The sequence below is a fragment of the Aplysia californica genome, unplaced genomic scaffold (genome assembly GCF_000002075.1).
Source record: "Aplysia californica isolate F4 #8 unplaced genomic scaffold, AplCal3.0 scaffold00158, whole genome shotgun sequence".
Classification (NCBI taxonomy): domain Eukaryota; kingdom Metazoa; phylum Mollusca; class Gastropoda; order Aplysiida; family Aplysiidae; genus Aplysia; species Aplysia californica.
In genome coordinates, this window is record NW_004797428.1 from 1060863 (window position 1) to 1078906 (window position 18044).

The 18044-nt window shown below is 40.7% G+C and overlaps 1 protein-coding gene across 1 annotated transcript; it reads left to right on the forward strand.

Moving 5' to 3' along the window:
* Positions 1-836: 836 nt before the first annotated feature.
* On the forward strand, positions 837-16295 carry LOC101862726 (geranylgeranyl transferase type-2 subunit beta; the record flags this gene model as incomplete). The annotated part of the gene is given in 9 exon segments (XM_005097596.3): positions 837-1059; positions 5483-5590; positions 7824-8021; positions 9448-9553; positions 9998-10050; positions 11041-11151; positions 12629-12740; positions 14744-14832; positions 16221-16295. Coding segments are annotated over 9 exon segments (855 nt in total), but the record flags the coding sequence as incomplete, so codon positions are not given.
* Between the last annotated feature and the right edge of the window lie 1749 nt (positions 16296-18044).

The following is an 18044-nucleotide window of genomic DNA, read 5'->3' on the forward strand; positions in this document are numbered from 1 at the left end:
TCATAGCTTACCTGGGGATTGGGGAAGATTGAAGAATACCGAACCACTTGTACATTATTGAATAGATATACCGGTCCGAGATTCTCCTTTGAGAGTGAGAGACATTAAAAACGGGGAAATTATGAATTCCTAAGGTTGAGACATAGGCAAAGTCAGTCCGCTGGTCCGGTATTCTTCAATCTTACCCTTACCTGTTAGTTATGATTTCCCATCTTTTAGGGGGGGATCAAAGGCTTTAAAATACTTTAGTCTTTGCTTATTTCCCCAATAACTTCTACTGATAGTGTATTTTGTTTATTAAATCTGATTGTTACTTTCACTACTTTATTTTGCAATAAAATCAAATGACGAATGAATAATAGTTTCAGCCTTCCAAGTTTACTACTATAGTCACCAAAGTTAATTAATTAATATTTTGATTTATTATTGGGGTGATGCGATGAAAATGATGATGATGAGACGATATTGCGGGACGGCTTATTCAGGCTATGAACAATGGCGTCGCTGCTTCATGAAAGTGTTACGCTCCCAAGGTATGCTTTTCATTGGTCTACATTGAAAACGACAAGATCAATGTAATCAGCTGATAAGATTCTTCGGACAAGAGTATTATCGCGATATTGTTGTCTGGAACAAACATAGATGGGAACAAAGCAAACAAGCAATAATTACAAAAACTCTTGTTTACTTACCAACATAATAGATATCTTATGTTGTCACTGAGTTAATATAGCCCTTTTCTTTTTTCTATAAACAAAACTGGTATCAAAATGCAATTATCATTATTAAATGTGTCATAATAAACAACGCGAAGAACATTCTTCCGGAAGTAGTCGCAGAAAAACACATTCATATTTTTGTACACTGACTTGTCTGACGGAGTGTGACAGACCAGTGTGTGTAACTGAGGAAGGAATGACTTGGAAGTGGTTGTGGTGACTGTTGTCGGCTAAGATTTTATACCTCGTTGCTACATTATTTCTTTTTCCTGAGCCATTTGGACACAGCATTTAGATTTAGATCTAGATATAGATCTACAGAGTCCGGTTACTGACGATGGTAAGCTTTGTTTTTCGACACATTAAATTGCCGTGTAGATCGTTCTTGATTAGTCGAGAGTCGAGAGTGTACTGTAAACACTCCTTGCCTTAAAAGTAAGTTAAACTCCTAGATCTAGTCCTAGCCTCTCTACTCTCTACTCTAGCATAAAGTCTAGATTGTAGATCTCTAGATTCTAGACTAGATCTAGATTCTAGATCTAGAATCTAGATCTAGATCTAGATATCTAAATCTAGCGCTAAAACAAAAGTAGATCTATCGCAAAAGACGAAAATGATGACTGGTGTCCGGAGTTGAATTATGGCCACCTCTAGCACTCTAGCGCAGGCGAGTCTGTTGGCAATTCTCACCCGGCACCCGGTGTGCGTTCACCGTTATAGCCTAGATCTAGGCCAACCAATTTTGCGTTCCCCCTGAACCACAGAAATCTACAGTCTACACTGTGAAAAAAATTGCAGAATTCTGTGCCGTGAACAAACGTTCCATTACTACTGTTAGCCTTTTAAGCGTGCAATTTTGTCTGTGGGCCCAGTGGAGAGAGAGAGAGGAGTAGCGCGAGAAATTACGGGCAAAACAAAGTGGCGACCCGCGTAGTTTGGCTGGATTCGGAAAGTTAAATTTAAAATAGCCGTAGCAACTTTGTAGACGACCAAATTAATATACTTTTTTTGTGTTTTAACATCATTTTAAAACTTTGTTTTGGTCAATTTGATCGTCCACACCGATAGATAGTATTCAGAAAGGGACAGAGAGAGAGAAGAGGGGAGGAGTAGATCTTGCGAGAACTTCCGGGCAAAACAAAATGGCGACCCGCGTAGTTCGGCTCGATTCGAAAAGTGAAATAGCCATATCATCTTTGTAGATGATCAAATTAGCCTACTTTTGTGCTATTATAACGTAATTTTTTTCATTGCTTTTATCCATTTGATCATCCACACCGATAGAAAATATTCCGAAATTAGGAAAAATAGGCCTTGTTTCACACCGGGTGAGAATAGCCAACGGTGGCAAGTCTCACCCGGGGTGAGAGGTCGATCGTATTTTTATTCTCACCCCGGGTGAGGATAGCCACTTCCTTGAATTATAGCATCAAATAGGGGCCTACATTATTATCCTACATGTGACGTCTACTTGTAAGTTTACATTACCCATAATCATAATGTAAATGATTGTCACAAGTGTGACATCATCTGCATCCTGACACTGACACTACATTGTCATCTGTATTGTAATTGTTTGCAAGGCCTACTTGGTAACTTACGAGATCTATCTCGATCTAGATTATAGAACTATTCTAGTCTAGATCTGCTATTCATACACTTACTTACTTGCACACATTTATTAGGCCCTATTTTATTTTCGGGAGTGTCTAAGTACTCAGTAACCGGGCACCTAGTCTCAGTATTTACGTACACAGAGATGCCAACCAGTACGATTTTACGATTTTTTGCCGAAAATACGCAAATACGACTTCTCATAAAAAAAATATGCATCCTGGAATCCGAAAACTCCGAGATCCAGTTTGGGCGAGTAAACCTAATTATCTCACGTCCCATCTTTTGTCAAAATAGTATCAGTATCGTGGAACTGGAATATTTGAAAACCAAGTGAGATAAAGTCAGTAAGTTCAATGTTGCCGGTCGCGATTGTGGTATTATATTCGTTTAGCTTTTCCTCCTCCGAGAGTACGTTTCACTTTCACGCGAACAGGCGGCTGGCTATGGCGGCAGACGGAAGTGTATGTGACACCGAGGCTTGATTGGGAAAATCAAGATCTACTTTCGCTTTCGTTACCACCAAGAAGTTTGTCAGCGGTAGACTGATAACGCAACTTATTTTTGACATGCAGGTTGTGCAGTGTAAACGCTGTGTCGCCATGCAAATGAAATTTCTCGGACTCGTCTCTGTGCTGTAACTTGTAGGAAAAAAAGAAAAGAAAATACAAGCGTCGTCCGATTTTTAGATTGTCGGGCTCGCCATCGTGACCGGTCAATGAACCTGTGCGCATTCACATCACAAATAAATGCGGCTTCGTGTGAGCAAAGACCGTGTTTGGTGGGAGTAACGGTGTTGCCAAGTATAGGACTACGGGAGTGGATTATTTATTGATTTTTTTTTTATATACTTGTAACTCGAGGGGGGAGGAGGTGTGAAGGCAACACCAGAGGACAAAAACTTGGAGGCAAATTTCAGAATTTTGATTAGAGCTCTCTGCAAAGCGCGCGTTGGTGCAGGCCGTGGGCGGAATCGGGACCCTTCATATATTGCAAGTCTGTGTTATTGAAATAAAATGTTCGCGTGTCATTGGATGGGTGATAGTGATAGTAAATTATACCTACAGTGTATGTTGTATGTAGCTTTCTGTTCAAGACTGGCAGATTTTCAGTGTCACTGCATCTTGCCCTACCGCAGTTGTTACAACTCTCACAGTGCATGGGTCTACTTGAGCCATTCAAGTTATTGCTCTTCTCTGAGTTTGAGCAATAATTTAAATAATTTGAGTCTGTCAGTTCATATTATGAATCATGACACCCAGACTGGCTCTTGATAGTCGAAATTCTTGTTCTAGGCCCTTTCGAACGCTCAAAACAGGATTAATTTTTTATAATAATAATGAGAGGAAAATATTATAACAGACTGAAATACTTAAGTCAAACCAGACCCCAGTACGACATTGAACACTAACATGTTGTTGACTAGATACATGTATATGTACGCGTGTGTGCTCCCTTTTTCGAGCTGGTGAGCTAGTAAATTTTTTTCAGGAAATATTGCTGGACACCCGGAACATTTTACTAGTTGGTCGGTCGGTCGTGGAGAATACACATTTTCATATCTCCCAATACTCATTTCGGTTTTCTGTGGTTGGCATCTCTGCGTACATGATGGTAACCGGGAACCTAGTCTCACCTAATCTCAGTATCTACGTACTTGCTTGACATGACTGGGCATATATATATATCGATTATCGGTAGTAAGTTGGCGCTTTTTCGGTAGTTCCCACCCCGCAATTGTTATTCGAGGGTTTTGGCCCCAAGAGTAGAGGGGTTTCAGGGTTGCCCCCCCTGACCTGATAAAAATAAAGTGGGGGGTTTCAGGGGGTATGCCCCCCTGATTTCACCATAATTTGATGTTTTGCAGTTGTTAGGTTTGATATCTCAGCTTGCCGCGCATCAAACGTATAGATCTAGATGTAGATTTAGGCTCAAATAAGGGGGGGTGGGAACTACCGAAAAAGCACCAGTAAGTTTAAGGGTAGGTCTAAGGGTTGGAATCTAAAGTTAAGGCTAAGGGGTAGGTGTAGGGGAAAGACTTTCGTAAGTCGTAATGAGTGACCTCCCCAACTCCCTACAAACACTAATTGCCTAGGAAGAGGCCTAACTTGACCCTACCCCTAACCCTAACCCCAAACCTCTATTCTTTTTAGATTCTTATTTTGCAATGGTGACTCGTTATGGAATTTCTTCTGGTCTATGACTAGGGTTCGTTAGGATTTTAAAAGCGGAGTGTTTATGTACACAGTAACTGGGCTCGTAGTCTCAGTATCTACGTACACGGTAACCGGGTGCTTAGTTTCGGGGGCCCCTTGAGCTAGGTGCACGGTAAATGCTTCGCTGCCTTCATGACCTTGACTTCTTTCATCCCCTCCCGCTTTCCTGTTGTTTCCAGCTTCACGTAAAATTTTGAACCCAAATAATGCAATACACTCAAGGCACATATCCCCCCCCCCCCCCCCTTAAAAAAATACGCCAAAGTTGTTCATTTATTTTTATTTTCTTATTTCTTTTGTCCTCAATTAGGCCTAGTACATAATGTATTAAATCACGGCACGCAGTTTAAGCCCACAGTGGTTAAGTCCCGAAAAACACCTCGACCAATGCGACAGGTGTGAATGAACTTTGTTAACCTCGACAACCGACTGTCCCCGACACACGCGCTACTCACACGTAGGAGGTCATGTCACGTGATGCGAAAGTGCGTTTGAAAGTTTCACTGACAGGTTCTTGATGACTGGCCCTAGTAACCAGAACTCGGACAAAGCTTTCTTTTAAAGCAACGGAAGAACAACGGATATCTATAGGTTATTTTTAGGCCTATATGTATTGTCATAATTATTACAGTAATCAGGCCATCGTTGAAAAATTCTGGGTAACAAAAGCAAAAGAAGTCAAGGTCATAAGGGAGAGAAGCATTTACCGTGCGCCTAGCTCAAGGGGCCCCAGAAACTAAGCTCCCGGTTACCGTGTACGTAGATACTGAGACTACGTACTACGTGCTCGGTTACCATGTACGTAGACACTTTTAAAAGTATTGTCTGGCCAAAACCTGATTATAAATTATTCCCTTCTGATATTTTCTTTTTTCTTTCACTTTTTATAGCTTTTATCTGAAACTGAAAGATAATGATTTGTTCCCCACCCAGGGTACGCCGGTGAAGGATATTGTCATACCAAGCAGTGCCCCCCAAACCTTGTTCCTTCAGAAGCATGCAGACTACATAGCTGCCTATGGAGAAAAGAAAGACGACTATGTAAGTTATTTTTAGAATTTCTGATACCTTTTGTCAACAAGGTTGTCTTATTATCATCATCCAGTGCCAGATCTGATATGTGACAGACATTGGCGATCATGGTTCTCCATTCATTCCTTTGCTCGGATGCTCTTAAAAAAGCTATGTTTTCCCGATCTTTCCCCGTTACCCATTTGTTTAGGTTCCCTAAGTTGGTTGTTTTGGGCCTACCCCGCTTCGTTTGCCTTCAATTTTGCCAGTGAAAGCTAAAAGTTATAGACCTGTATGTCTATTCAGGTGTCCTAACAACTGCATTTATTGTTTCCTGATTGTTTTTAACAGTGAGCGTCTCTCGTGGGCTTCATCAAGCACTACCTCTATTGATTTCTTTTCCTTCCACGATATTCTTAGCAGTCTCCTCAGAAACCACTTTTCTGTTGCTTCTATTTTATTTTCAGTCTTTTTGTCCAGTCATATAAAAGGGTTGACCATACATAGCATTTCAGAACTTTAATTTTGGTAGTCATTGAGATGTTTCCTTTTTTCAGGACTGGGCTCATTTTATTGAAACTAGCCTTAGCCATAGTAATTCTCCATTTTATTTCTGTAAAGCATTTAGCATCAGATGTTATCATATATATTTAAACTGTTGGATTTGTTTGATCTTTTCACCTTTGCTAGTGAGATAACAAATAGGATTTCTGCTGTCTTATTATAGTCCTTTGAAAACTTTGTGTTATATTGAAGTCTTTGCTCTCAATGGCTCAGCCAGGCCCATTAACTGTCAGTTTTTACGAATGAAGTTATTGCAGTCCATGCCGGCTTTAAGCACGGCGGCATAAAGCACGTTTCGGATTCAAGCACGCTAAACAGCTGTTACCGAATTTTTGCTATATTAATAACACGCCTTTAAGCACGGTAACTTCGGCTTCGGGGACGCTTCATTTACAAGACAATCAATACTTTCATGATAACCCTTCGAAGTTCGAACAGTCTACACCGCAGCAGTGAGTGTGTAAGAAAAACACAAAGAACGCAAATGGTGGACACACACACTCACATACGTGGAAAGGAAGGTGGAGAGATGCACACTGCCGCACTTGTGGACATAGGATCTAGCATAGGTCAAATTTACACACAGACAACAACAAAAAATACAAAAGAGAGTTGGGGGGACGAGAAAAGGAGGCTGGCTGCGATTTCACCTAAGACCCTCGCTATCCATTAATCCTGATTGTGTATCACGCGTGAGGGGGGATGAAGGTGGTGGTATGAATGTGGCACAGCGGGCAGTGGTAAGCATAGGCAGTGTGTAGGCCTAGTGTGCTGTATCGTGACTGGCCGTCTAAATGAAGTTTCCATTTCCCATTCGACCACAAAACAAAAACAAACAAAAACTACCATGGCGGGTCAAAATAACAGTGCACACTTTTGTGGGACCGCTACAGGCCTACTTACAAACAAAGGGAAATATCACTGGAAATTTTCTATACATGAAAATCTCTGGATTATGTCTACTTCGCACTCAAGCACGCTTCAGCTTTATGCACGCTTAAGCTATCTCCCGATGACCGTGCTTAAAGCCGGCATGGACTGTATTATCAATGTATTATCTTAGAGCTTGTTCAATTTGTCTTTTGATGAAAAAAGTACCCATCTGTCTTGAATGGAATTTGTGATTGTTTGAGATGGAAGTTGCCTGGTGTTAAAGGTAACTTTAGCGAGAAATTGGCCGCCAAAGTTTGGTGACTTCCTAAGCTCGAGTGTCCTTGGAAACTGCAAATGTACATTTTTGTGCCTTTCATCCATGTTTTTCAGTAAAATCTTGTACAGAAATGTTTTTAATTTTTAATATGAGCCCTCCCCCAAGGGAAAAAAAAAAGTTTTAAATGTCAGTTTCCTCGATTTCATCATTTTTTCCTTTTGTGGATTACCTGATTTCACCAAGATAACATGCTTTTGATTTTCTTAATGTTATTCTTTTGTATTTAAATCTGTTTTTCATACAAGCCTTGCTGTAGTGTCGTGGTCGTAACATAGTACTGAACTTTTTTCAATTTTTAAAAAGACTTTATGCTTTTTAGTTGCATCCTGTGCTTGGGGGCAAAATAGTGTGATATTGAATGAATTAAAAATAACACTAATCATTGACCTGCTGTTTTGGCAGTAAAAATTTCTAGGCTCTTGCATTATAATACAGCTGGCCAGGAAAAGAAATGAGACTAAACAAAATACACCTTACTTTGTTTCTCAGGAATATGTCATGACTGAATTTCTGCGCATGAACGGCATGTACTGGGGCCTGACGTCCATGGCTCTGGCTGGTCAGCTTGACCGCATGGACAAAGGGGAGGTGGTGGACTTCATCCAGAAATGTCAGCACAGCTGCGGAGGAATGAGCTGCAGCATAGGTCACGACCCCCACCTGCTGTCTACTCTGAGTGCCATACAGGTGAGAGGTCATGGATTGCTGATAAAAATTTGGGTCCCGGCATTTGCGAAAGTCAGCTGAAATTTGCATTTTCAGTTCAGTGACTGGAATCAATACGCAGAGGTGCCAATTTTCTGGATCAGTCCAGTATTCTAGGTTTCTAGAATTGTCCGTTTCTGCCTGACTTCAGGCAGATTGTAGGGAAAATGGTGTTGAAACAAGATGTATTTGACGGTATGATGGAAAAATATTGAGTCCCTGCATGAGCATTTCGACACCGTCCGAAAAGTTTAGATTTTTTTTTTCATAGCTAGTTGGCACCTCTGAATATTGTGGTGAGCCTGGGGAGTTGGTTTGGCCAGACTTCAGACTAATTTTGCTGTATCTTTAAAAAAAAGGTTTTAGTGAGAGTTTTACGGCACTTGAAACACAATAAGGTCATATAAGTGCTGAAGATTAGAGGTGTAACAAGAGAGTAACAAACACAAAAAAGAAGGAGGAGAGATCAGGACGATAGATGTTTGATAGGAAAGAAAGAGCAAACCACACCAGAGCACCTGCTAACCACCCACATTTGCTGTATCTGAAGTGTTAGTGACTGCAAGATGTGACGAACACGGCGAGTTTTTTAGAAGGAAGTTACTACAGGGACGTCCATCCCAAATTTGTCAGGCCTTAATGCGGTGCTTATTTCACATAAATGCTTATTTGGACGTCCCTTTTTTACTTTTGCAATCAGATATGGGTAGGTCTCTAAGTCTAAGGAAAAATATTTCCTTTTCATTGGTGCTATCGCAGATATATAGGACAAGCACAGATGTGCTATGTTGAGAATGTAACTGATTGTTTGAGAAAGTTGTAACTTTCTCTCACAAACACACACACACATTTGTCTGACTCTGGTTTATTCTCTTGCTGTGTCTACTAGCAGGCGAAAAAGGGCTGAGGTCGACGGAAAATAACTTACTAAGTTGACTACTTGGATGGACTGGTGATTGGAAAAGACCACGATAGTTCTTTTCATTTTTGACAACATCTAAACTGAGAAATAAGTTTTAAACCATGATATAACCATTTCTGATCCTTCTGGGGCATACACCAGGAGACGGTTAATGTTAAGTTAATCACTTTTCACTCTGGTGTTGTTTGCTCCTTCTTTCCTATAAAAAATCTATCTCTGTATCTCCCCTCCTTCTTTTTTGTGTTTGTTTATTACTCTCTTGTAACACATCTATTCGTCGGCACTTATATGACGTTGTTGTGTTGCAAGTGCCGTAATACTCTTACTAAAACTATCTCTGCTCCTTCTTTTTTGTGTTTCTTACTCTCTTGTAACATCTTTAGCACCCATATGACCTTATCGTGTTGCAAGTGCCGTAAAACTCTTACTAGGACAGCTCTAAGTGACGGTTGTGTTGATGTGGTTCTCTCTCTCTCCCCCAACAAGATCCTGACCCTGTATGAGGCCGTGGATGCTGTAGACACAGAAGCCGTGGTGCAGTGGGTCAAGGGACTGCAGCAGCCCGACGGAAGCTTTTTTGGAGATAAATGGGGTGAGTCGGTGGGTGCTTGCTGCACCTGGGGGGAGGCGGCGTGTGTGTGTGTGTGTGTGTGTGTGTGTGTGTGTTTGTATGTGTGTGTGTGTGTGTGGGTGTCATGTTCAAATTGATAGTAACAATTACCTGTTCTAACTGCGTTTATACAGCATATATCCATGCTCTACAGCACGCTCCATGTATTTTACAACTATTTTTACCCCAGTAGATCTTAGAACACTCAATAACATTCTCAGATTTTCAGGAAACATACAGTGCAAGTAGCCAATTAAGCGCTCAAACACTAACAAACTGACTAAAGTTTTCATTGTATATAGCCGGGTACGCCAAAATGGAAAAAGGCATTTTGTCAGCTTATGGCAGTGCTGTGTGTTGTGCCTGTAATGATCAAAAGCATCTTGACAAACTGTAACGAGACGTTCTACCCGTGTTGGTCTACAGGTGAGGTCGACACCAGGTTCTCCTTTTGTGCTGTTGCCTGTTTGGCTTTACTGGTAAGTTTTTGCTGCAGTTTTTACTGTTTCCGTAGCATTTCAGTTTTTTTTTTACTGGTTTGTTGAGTGTGTCACATGCTATGGGTGGTAGGAAAATGTTTGTAGTAGTAGTAGTAGATCATGCACTTTCCTTTCTGTCTGCGATTTCTGTCTATACTGCAGTAAGCTGACAAAACACCTTTTTTCATTTTGGCACCAAAAATTTTTATTCGAAAGCCTAATAAATAACCCAACTTGTGTGAAAAAAAAATCAAAGTGAAACTGTGACTAGTTTTTGAATAAATTAGAATTCAAATTTTGGAAGCACTCAATTTTTCAATGGCCACACTGACAAAAGAACTCTTTTTCTCGTAACTGTTGTGAATTCTAAAAAAAGGCGTTTTGTCAGCTTATGACAGTATAGCATATGCTTTTCCCATACGCTGTTGAATAATTGATGTGTCGATATGTTTCTCTGGAAATTGATCTGCTCTATGGGTACAGTAGTATGTTGTGCATTTACGGGAATGACATTGGCTCGTGGATTGATTTGAGCTGATGGCGGGTGGTTGGAGGGTGCCACTCTGGATCAAAGTGATAATATTTGGACGATGAGATTGTTACCGGGATGCCATTTTTCCCTCTTTTAAAAGATTTTTAAAGTAATTTTACACTGCAAGAAAGGTTATTATTTTACGCATGCATTTGTTCCGTTATAGTTGTGTCTATTGTCTTTTTTACTTTGCAAATACAGCTTTGTGAATTTTCAGTCATTTTCATAAAGTCCCATTAGCATCCCTGGTTTTAAGGAAGCTGAAATCACAGGTGGAACGTGGAGGAGAGTCACAGAAATTGATGTGCAGAAAAGTGGGAAGACATGGAATAACATCAAGAGGCTTGACCAGGATAGGAAAATGTGGAAAATGTTTGTTTGTGGCCTATACCCTGATCCAGGGTGAAAAAGGCAGTGATGTTGACGGTGATAGTCTTATGTGTTTTATTCCACCTCAGAATCGTCTCAACGAGATCGACGTAGACAAAGCGGTGGAGTTTGTCGTGTCCTGCATGAACTTTGACGGAGCTTTTGGCTGTCGGCCCGGCAGCGAGTCACATTCCGGACAGGTAGCTGCTTTGTTTGAAATTGAAATTAAAAAAGAAATTCCACATGAGAGGCATCGTGGTGAAATCAGGCGCTCATCTAATCAATGAAATCAAAGAAATCAGCATTATTCTGAGGGTTTAGCAATTTTTGTCGAATTTTTGTTTTTTGACTCACCACCTTTTATGTCCTTTTAAAAATTAATTTCTGTCTGGATTTTACTGAAAAACGTTGATTAAACGCACAAAAATGGTAAATTGTCAGTTTCCAAGTACTCTCAAGCTTTGGAAATCACCAAACTCTGACGGCTATGTTCTCGCTAATTTCATCTCTGAAACCAAGCGACCCCTGTCTTCTTCAAGGTAAATATCTCAACTTCAGCTCAAGATAGATGGGTATTTTTTTCTTGGAAAGCAAGATAAATGAACAAGCTTTAAGATGATACCAATAACTCCTCATGCCCAAAAATTGACGAGTGCCTGATTCCACCGCGTTGTGACACATTTTTATTAACCCTCGTGGGAAAATCTGTTTTGGGCGTTGTGGTGTAGCTGTTACACGCTCTACTGGGGCTCACAGGAGACCCGAGTTCAATACTTGAGCAGGGAGACGTCTTTCTGCTGGGATGTTGTATCATTCTTGGCCCGAGTTGGCCCTAACATGCAGGGTTGGAAATCCACCTCTTAAAATGATCTAGCTTAAGAAAAAGTATTAACAAATTGGTTTACAGTGACATACCTACATGAACATACACATAAAATAATCCACTAGTGTCACTGAATACAATATAGCGCACTTGTATCAGGGATGCCAAATCTCCGGTTTTTCCTGCTTTTTTCCGTTTTTTTCATCCGTTGGAATTTTCCCACTGACATTAGGTCCTTCTTCTCAAGACTGAAATAATACTATTGGAATTGATGCAACAAAGACTTCATAAACTCGCAGAGGAAAGGGGAGAAGTAGGAGAGATGTTTTCGTTTGTTAATTTAAAAACTTTGCAAGATTTGTTTTTAGGTGAGATGTGATGCTCCACTCATTTTCAATTTTTTTTTTTTCAAAAGTCATTCGGCATCCCTGTGGAATAAATAGACGATGTCACTGTGCATCATTTTGTATTTTTAGCTAGGATTATTGTGAAGTTCCAGTGTACTTCCACTGGTATTTGTTATCTTTAAGTCTTGTTCTAACTAAGTAACTTAACAGGGTCAGGATTTCAATGCTTTTTTTTCTTTTCTTTAGAGCATCCGAGCGAAGAAATGAATGGAGGATCATGATCGCTTTTGTGTGTTTCAGATGTAGCACTTTATGACGATGATAATGATGATGAGGAAGCCCAAGAGGCGAAACATTGAGCTGTATCCATTTAAACAAATCTTAAACATTTAATATTTTTATATTATTTTGTCTGAAAATCATGCAAGCCTCTCCTTCCTACTGTTGTTGCTTTCCAAATGATGATGATGAAGATGTCATTTTGTATGTATGCGCATCTGTCTCCAGGTGTACTGCTGCGTGGGCATGCTGTCCATCACAAAGAGACTCCATCATGTGAACGCCGACCAGCTGGGCTGGTGGCTGTGTGAGAGACAGCTACCCTCTGGGGGACTAAATGGTATGGGCTCTCATAAAATTATCTTGGTTACAACAACTTACAGTATAACACGGATAGCTTGAATGCGTCGGGACTGGCCTCAGTAGTTCGAGGGATCTGTAATTCGAGGGATATCTTACAAAGTTAAAAGAGAAGTAAAAAAAAAACAAACGGGACCGCAGGCACAGTTTGACAATACGCGGTTTCAAGTCTTCCGAGTTCGGCTTATCTGTGTTATACTGTAATTCATCATCAATGCCTTTCACCCCTGGCAGGGTATAGGCCATATTCAAACTCCTGTCCTGGGCCATCCCTCCTAGCTCGTTCCAAGTGAGCTTCATCTCTCTCATGTCCTTTTCAACACATCTTCTCCTTGTCTCTCATGGCCAACCCCTGCTTCGTGCTCCCTGTGGGTTCCATTGCAGCGACTGCCTTGTGATGTTTCCGCTGGGCTTTCTGAAGGTGTATCCCATCCAACGCCACTTTCTTAGTCCTATTTCTACTTCTGTATCCTTTTGTCCTGTCCTTTCCCATAGCTCTTCATGTCTTATTCTATCCTGCCACTTAATTCTCAGGATACTCCTCATACATCTGTTGATGAAAGTCTGGACTTTATTCAGCACTGTCTTTGTTGTCTTCCAAGTTTTGCAGCCATAGAGGAGCACAGACTTGACATTGGGTACTGTAATTGTCAAGGTCGTTCTTTTCAGGATTGAAGTTATGATATACTTGACTAAGTTGTTGTTATGGATCTAGAGTTGTTGTATTGTTACAAGTGTCTGTTACTTGTTTTATATCTTCAGTCTAGCATGGTTTTATTATGGATACTAAAATTCCAAATACAATCAAGACTAAGATGGCCACCCTTTGTCAAAGAGAAAAGAGGCCACTTAGACATGTGGCCATCATAGGCAGGACCGATCAAAAGGAAGAAAACAAATCATTCTCTTTTGAGGTCCCAACTGGAGGCAGTCGCAGGCTTTGGACTATCGTAAAGCCCATTAACCTGGGGCAAGGGGGGAGGGGTTGAAGGAGGGAAGAAATGGAAGTTTTGCAGCTGCTGTGAGCATGGATCTTCTTCTTCTTCTTCTTCTTCTTCTTCTTCTTCTTCTTCTTCTTCTTCTTCTTCTTCTTCTTCTTCTTCTTCTTCTTCTTCTTCTCCTCCTCCTCCTCCTCCTCCTCCTCCTCCTCCTCCTCCTCCTCTCTCCTTCTCCTCCTCCTCCTCCTCCTCCTCCTCCTCCTCCTCCTCCTCCTCCTCCTCCTCCTCCTCCTCCTCCTCCTCCTCCTCCTCCTCCTCCTTCTATTTTTCTTCTTCTGGGGTGGAGGTAATAAAATTGCAAGAGTGAGAGTAGATTGGTTATGCAGTCTTAATATTCTGTATCTGATTGCATGGCTGGAGTCTCAATCTACTGTCTAGTTGAATCAAGTTAGATCCCTATACTCAAAGGTTTTTAAAGTGTAAAGAAAAAACTATTCCCCACTCTTTTGTTTTGTGGACGTTACATTTGTGAGGCAGTGTGGTGGAATCAGGCTCTCGTCAATTTTCGGACATGTAGAGTTATTGGTGTCATCTTAAAGCTTGTTCACTTGTCTTTATTTGGAGTAAAAAAATATCCATTTATCTTTAATACAAGTCGAGATATTTGCGAAAGAAGAGGGTGGGGTCCACATGTTTTCAGAGGTAACATTAGTGAGAAAATGGCCGCCAATTATTAGTTATTTCCTTAGCTTAAGAGTCCGTGGTAACTGAAAATTTACATTTTTTGTGCCTTTAATCAATGTTTTTCAGAAAAATCCACACAGAAATGAGTTCTTTAATGGGCATGAAAGGTGTTCAGCGAAAAAACAGAAATTTGATAAAAATTCACAAACCTGCGAAAAAGTGCAAGTTTCTTCACTTTGATTATTTTGACGAGAGCCTGATTCCACCACGCTGCCTCACATATATATAATATGTGTGTGTGTGTGTGTGTAAACTTGTTTTGTGGACGTTACATTTTGTCTCACGTGACCCCCCCCCACAGGGCGACCTGAAAAATTGCCGGACGTCTGCTACTCCTGGTGGGTGTTGGCCTCGCTCAAGATCATCGGCCGACTACATTGGATCGACAAGGTAGCTGTCAGCACACAATATTGAATGGGATTCTGAGATGTAGCGGTTAGGCGCTTCGCTGTTGTACACAGTAAACCTGAGTTTGATTCCCTTGTGTGTGTGTGGGGGGGTTTATTGCATATCTCAGTCGTTTTTGCTGGGACGTTGTGTCCCTCTCAGTCTGGGTTGGCCCTGATAGGTATGGTTGGAACCCACCTCCTAAATTATCTGAATTTGTGTCAATGGGGGTGTAAAACACCTTCTGTAAAAAAACAAAAGAAAAAAAAACCCAACCCAAAGCCCCCCAAAAAACTCAAAAGAGAACTTAACCCTTTGGTCCCTGGTCCCCTGAGCCTATACGATGAATTGCTAGAACGGTATTTGTGCAGAATTCCTTGAACCCTATCTCTGCTGTTGTTGTAGAGCTGGTCTGGTCCTGAAAGGGTTGAATTCGCATTTAGAATTGGTTTATCCTTCTACATGTCGTAAAAACTTCTGTTTTGATGGAAATGGAGTTCAAGGTTTGTTGCCAGTAATATTTTGTAAAAACCTGCTGCAACTTCAGATGTGTGTGTGTGTTTTTGTTTTGTTTTTTGTTTTTAAAGAGCAACACATAGTAATTGTATTCTGTGATTCCTGTAGGGAAATTTGTTTCCCAGTGAGGATAGTGGGTGGTTGGCGGGTACTCTGGTGTAAATTTCTCCTTCTTTCCTCTCTCCCTCTTTCCTATCCAACATCCATCGTCATTATCTTTCGTCATTTTCTTTGTATGTAAATTCCAGGTAAAAATACCTTTAATCTTGAGGACTTTATATGGCCAAATTATTTTATTGTGTTGTAAGTACTGTAAAGCTCTTATGAAATCTAACCCCCCCCCCCCCCCCCCCCCCCCAAACAATGATGACTGCACTTCATGTTATCAATAATGTGCATATGTGTTGTGAAGCTGTGGAATCAGGCGCTCATCAATTTAGGTATTGTCTTAAAGCCTGTCCATTTGCCTTGCTTGTGATGAAAAAAATATCTGTATATCTTGTATACAAGTCAAGGTATTTGCGATTGAAGGAGGTGGGGGTCGCCTTGTTTCAGAGGTAAAATTAGCGAGAAAATGTCCGCCAAATTTGAGTTATTTCTTTAGCTTGAGAGTCCATGGAAACATGAAAATTTATATCTTTTATTCCTTTAATGAATGTTTTAGCGTAAAATCCGCACCGCAATGTGTTCTTTAATGGGCAAGAAAGGTGTTGAGCCAAAAAACAAAAAATCTATAAAAATTCCCAAACCTGCCGAAAAATGCCAGTTTCTTGACTTTCAGTATTTTGACAAGTGCCTGATTTCACCACGCTGCCTCACATATGATTGTCCTTTATCGGTATGTTTTATTCATGTGGTCGCCCTCTGTCCCCCAGGACAAGCTGGTACAGTTTATCTTGGCGTGTCAGGACGAAGAGACCGGAGGATTTGCTGACAGGCCGGGGGACATGGTACGTCTGAGTGGCTTGTGCCTGTACTTTGTGCTTTCTCCAACAAACAAAACAATGACCGTGACTGAGACGGTGTGCTTTTCTTAGCTCAACCTCGAGCCCTCTGTTTCTTCTTCTTCAAGTGTGTGGGTGGTTGGAAGGTGCTCTAGTGTGGTTTGCTTCTTCTTTCCTATCAAACATCTGTAAACATTATCTTACCTATTTAACCCTTTCACCCCCAAGCCCGTATATTTTCAGCAGTGCTTGTGCCTCCCGCCATCCTAAGAGTGTATATTCTCTGTTTCAGGGGGTACTGAATTTGTGCTTTTAAAAAAATTAACGAACCTAATTAAACTTTCATTTTCATAATATTTGTTCATTTACCTTTAAACATTGTTTGATGTTATTATCTGAACCTCATTACAAAGATACTACATCACTTTCTAGAATGCATGACTCTTTTTTTCTGAACTACTGCTGTATTGTCTGGGACTGGGGTTAGGGAGTGCACAAAAATGGCTGGGGCTGGAAGGGTTAAGAACATTTTTTTTGTAACTCTCTAGTAACACCTCTAATATTCGGCTCTTATATGATCTAATTGTGTTGCAAGTGCCGTAAAACTCTTACTGTGGGTGGTTGGCAGGTGGTTTCTCCTTCTTTCCTATCAGATATCTTTCTTCCTAATATCTCTCGTCCCTTTTTCTTTGTGTGTTTCTCTTTAGTAACACCTCAAATTTTTTGCACTTGTATGACCTGTTAGTATTGCAAGTGCCGTAAAACTCTTACTGAAACTAAATTACCACTAGCAGACAATAATCTTTATTTTGTCGATGTTCTTCTCTTTACTCCAACAAACATACAACAACCACTGTTATGTCGACATGCTTTTCTTGACCAAAAAACCCCAAACCCAACTGCTATTTTGTCAAAGTGCTTCTATTTACTCAAACAAACAAACAACCAACAACCACTGGTACGTCGATGTGCTTTTCTTAACTTTAGACTAACTAAAAAAACCATTGGCGGCTGTTGTGTGGATGTCCTTCTGTTTCCTCAAACTGGATCCCTGTCGACCCTCCCCCAGTCTCCCCCGCCAGGGCAGTGCTACTGACTGACGTTGTGAAGTCGCCTTTAAGCCATTCCCAAAGGGGAGACATTAACATGTTGTTATGCTCAATAAATTTGTAAATGGGCTGATTTTTCAATGTCATGCTCAAACTGTGCCGGAACAACATAGGGGGAACTGCTACTTTTTCTTTCCTCATCCTTACTATCATCATTTTTTCTCTACTTCTTTTGTATGTTTGTCACTCTCTTGCGAACTGTTATTTCTGGGGTGCCTTGATAGTTGAAGCAGACTTTGTGCTGTTGAAGTTAGAGAGGTGAGCAGAGTAAGCCTGATTCCCCGTTCGGACTTCTCTGTTGACATCCACCCCTTGGCGCTCATATGACCTTATGCAGTTGTGGACGCTGTAAAACCTTACTAAAACTAAAATTAAACAATGAACAACCACTGTTGTACCAGTGTGCTTCTCTTTAACCAAACAAACAAACAATGAACAACCACTGTTGTATCGATGTGCTTCTCTTTAATCAAACAATGAACAACCACTGTTGTATCGGTTTGCTTCTCTTTAACCAAACAAACAAACAATGAACAACCACTGTTGTATCGATGTGCTTCTCTTTAATCAAACAATGAACAACCACTGTTGTATCGGTTTGCTTCTCTTTAACCAAACAAACAAACAATGAACAACCACTGTTGTA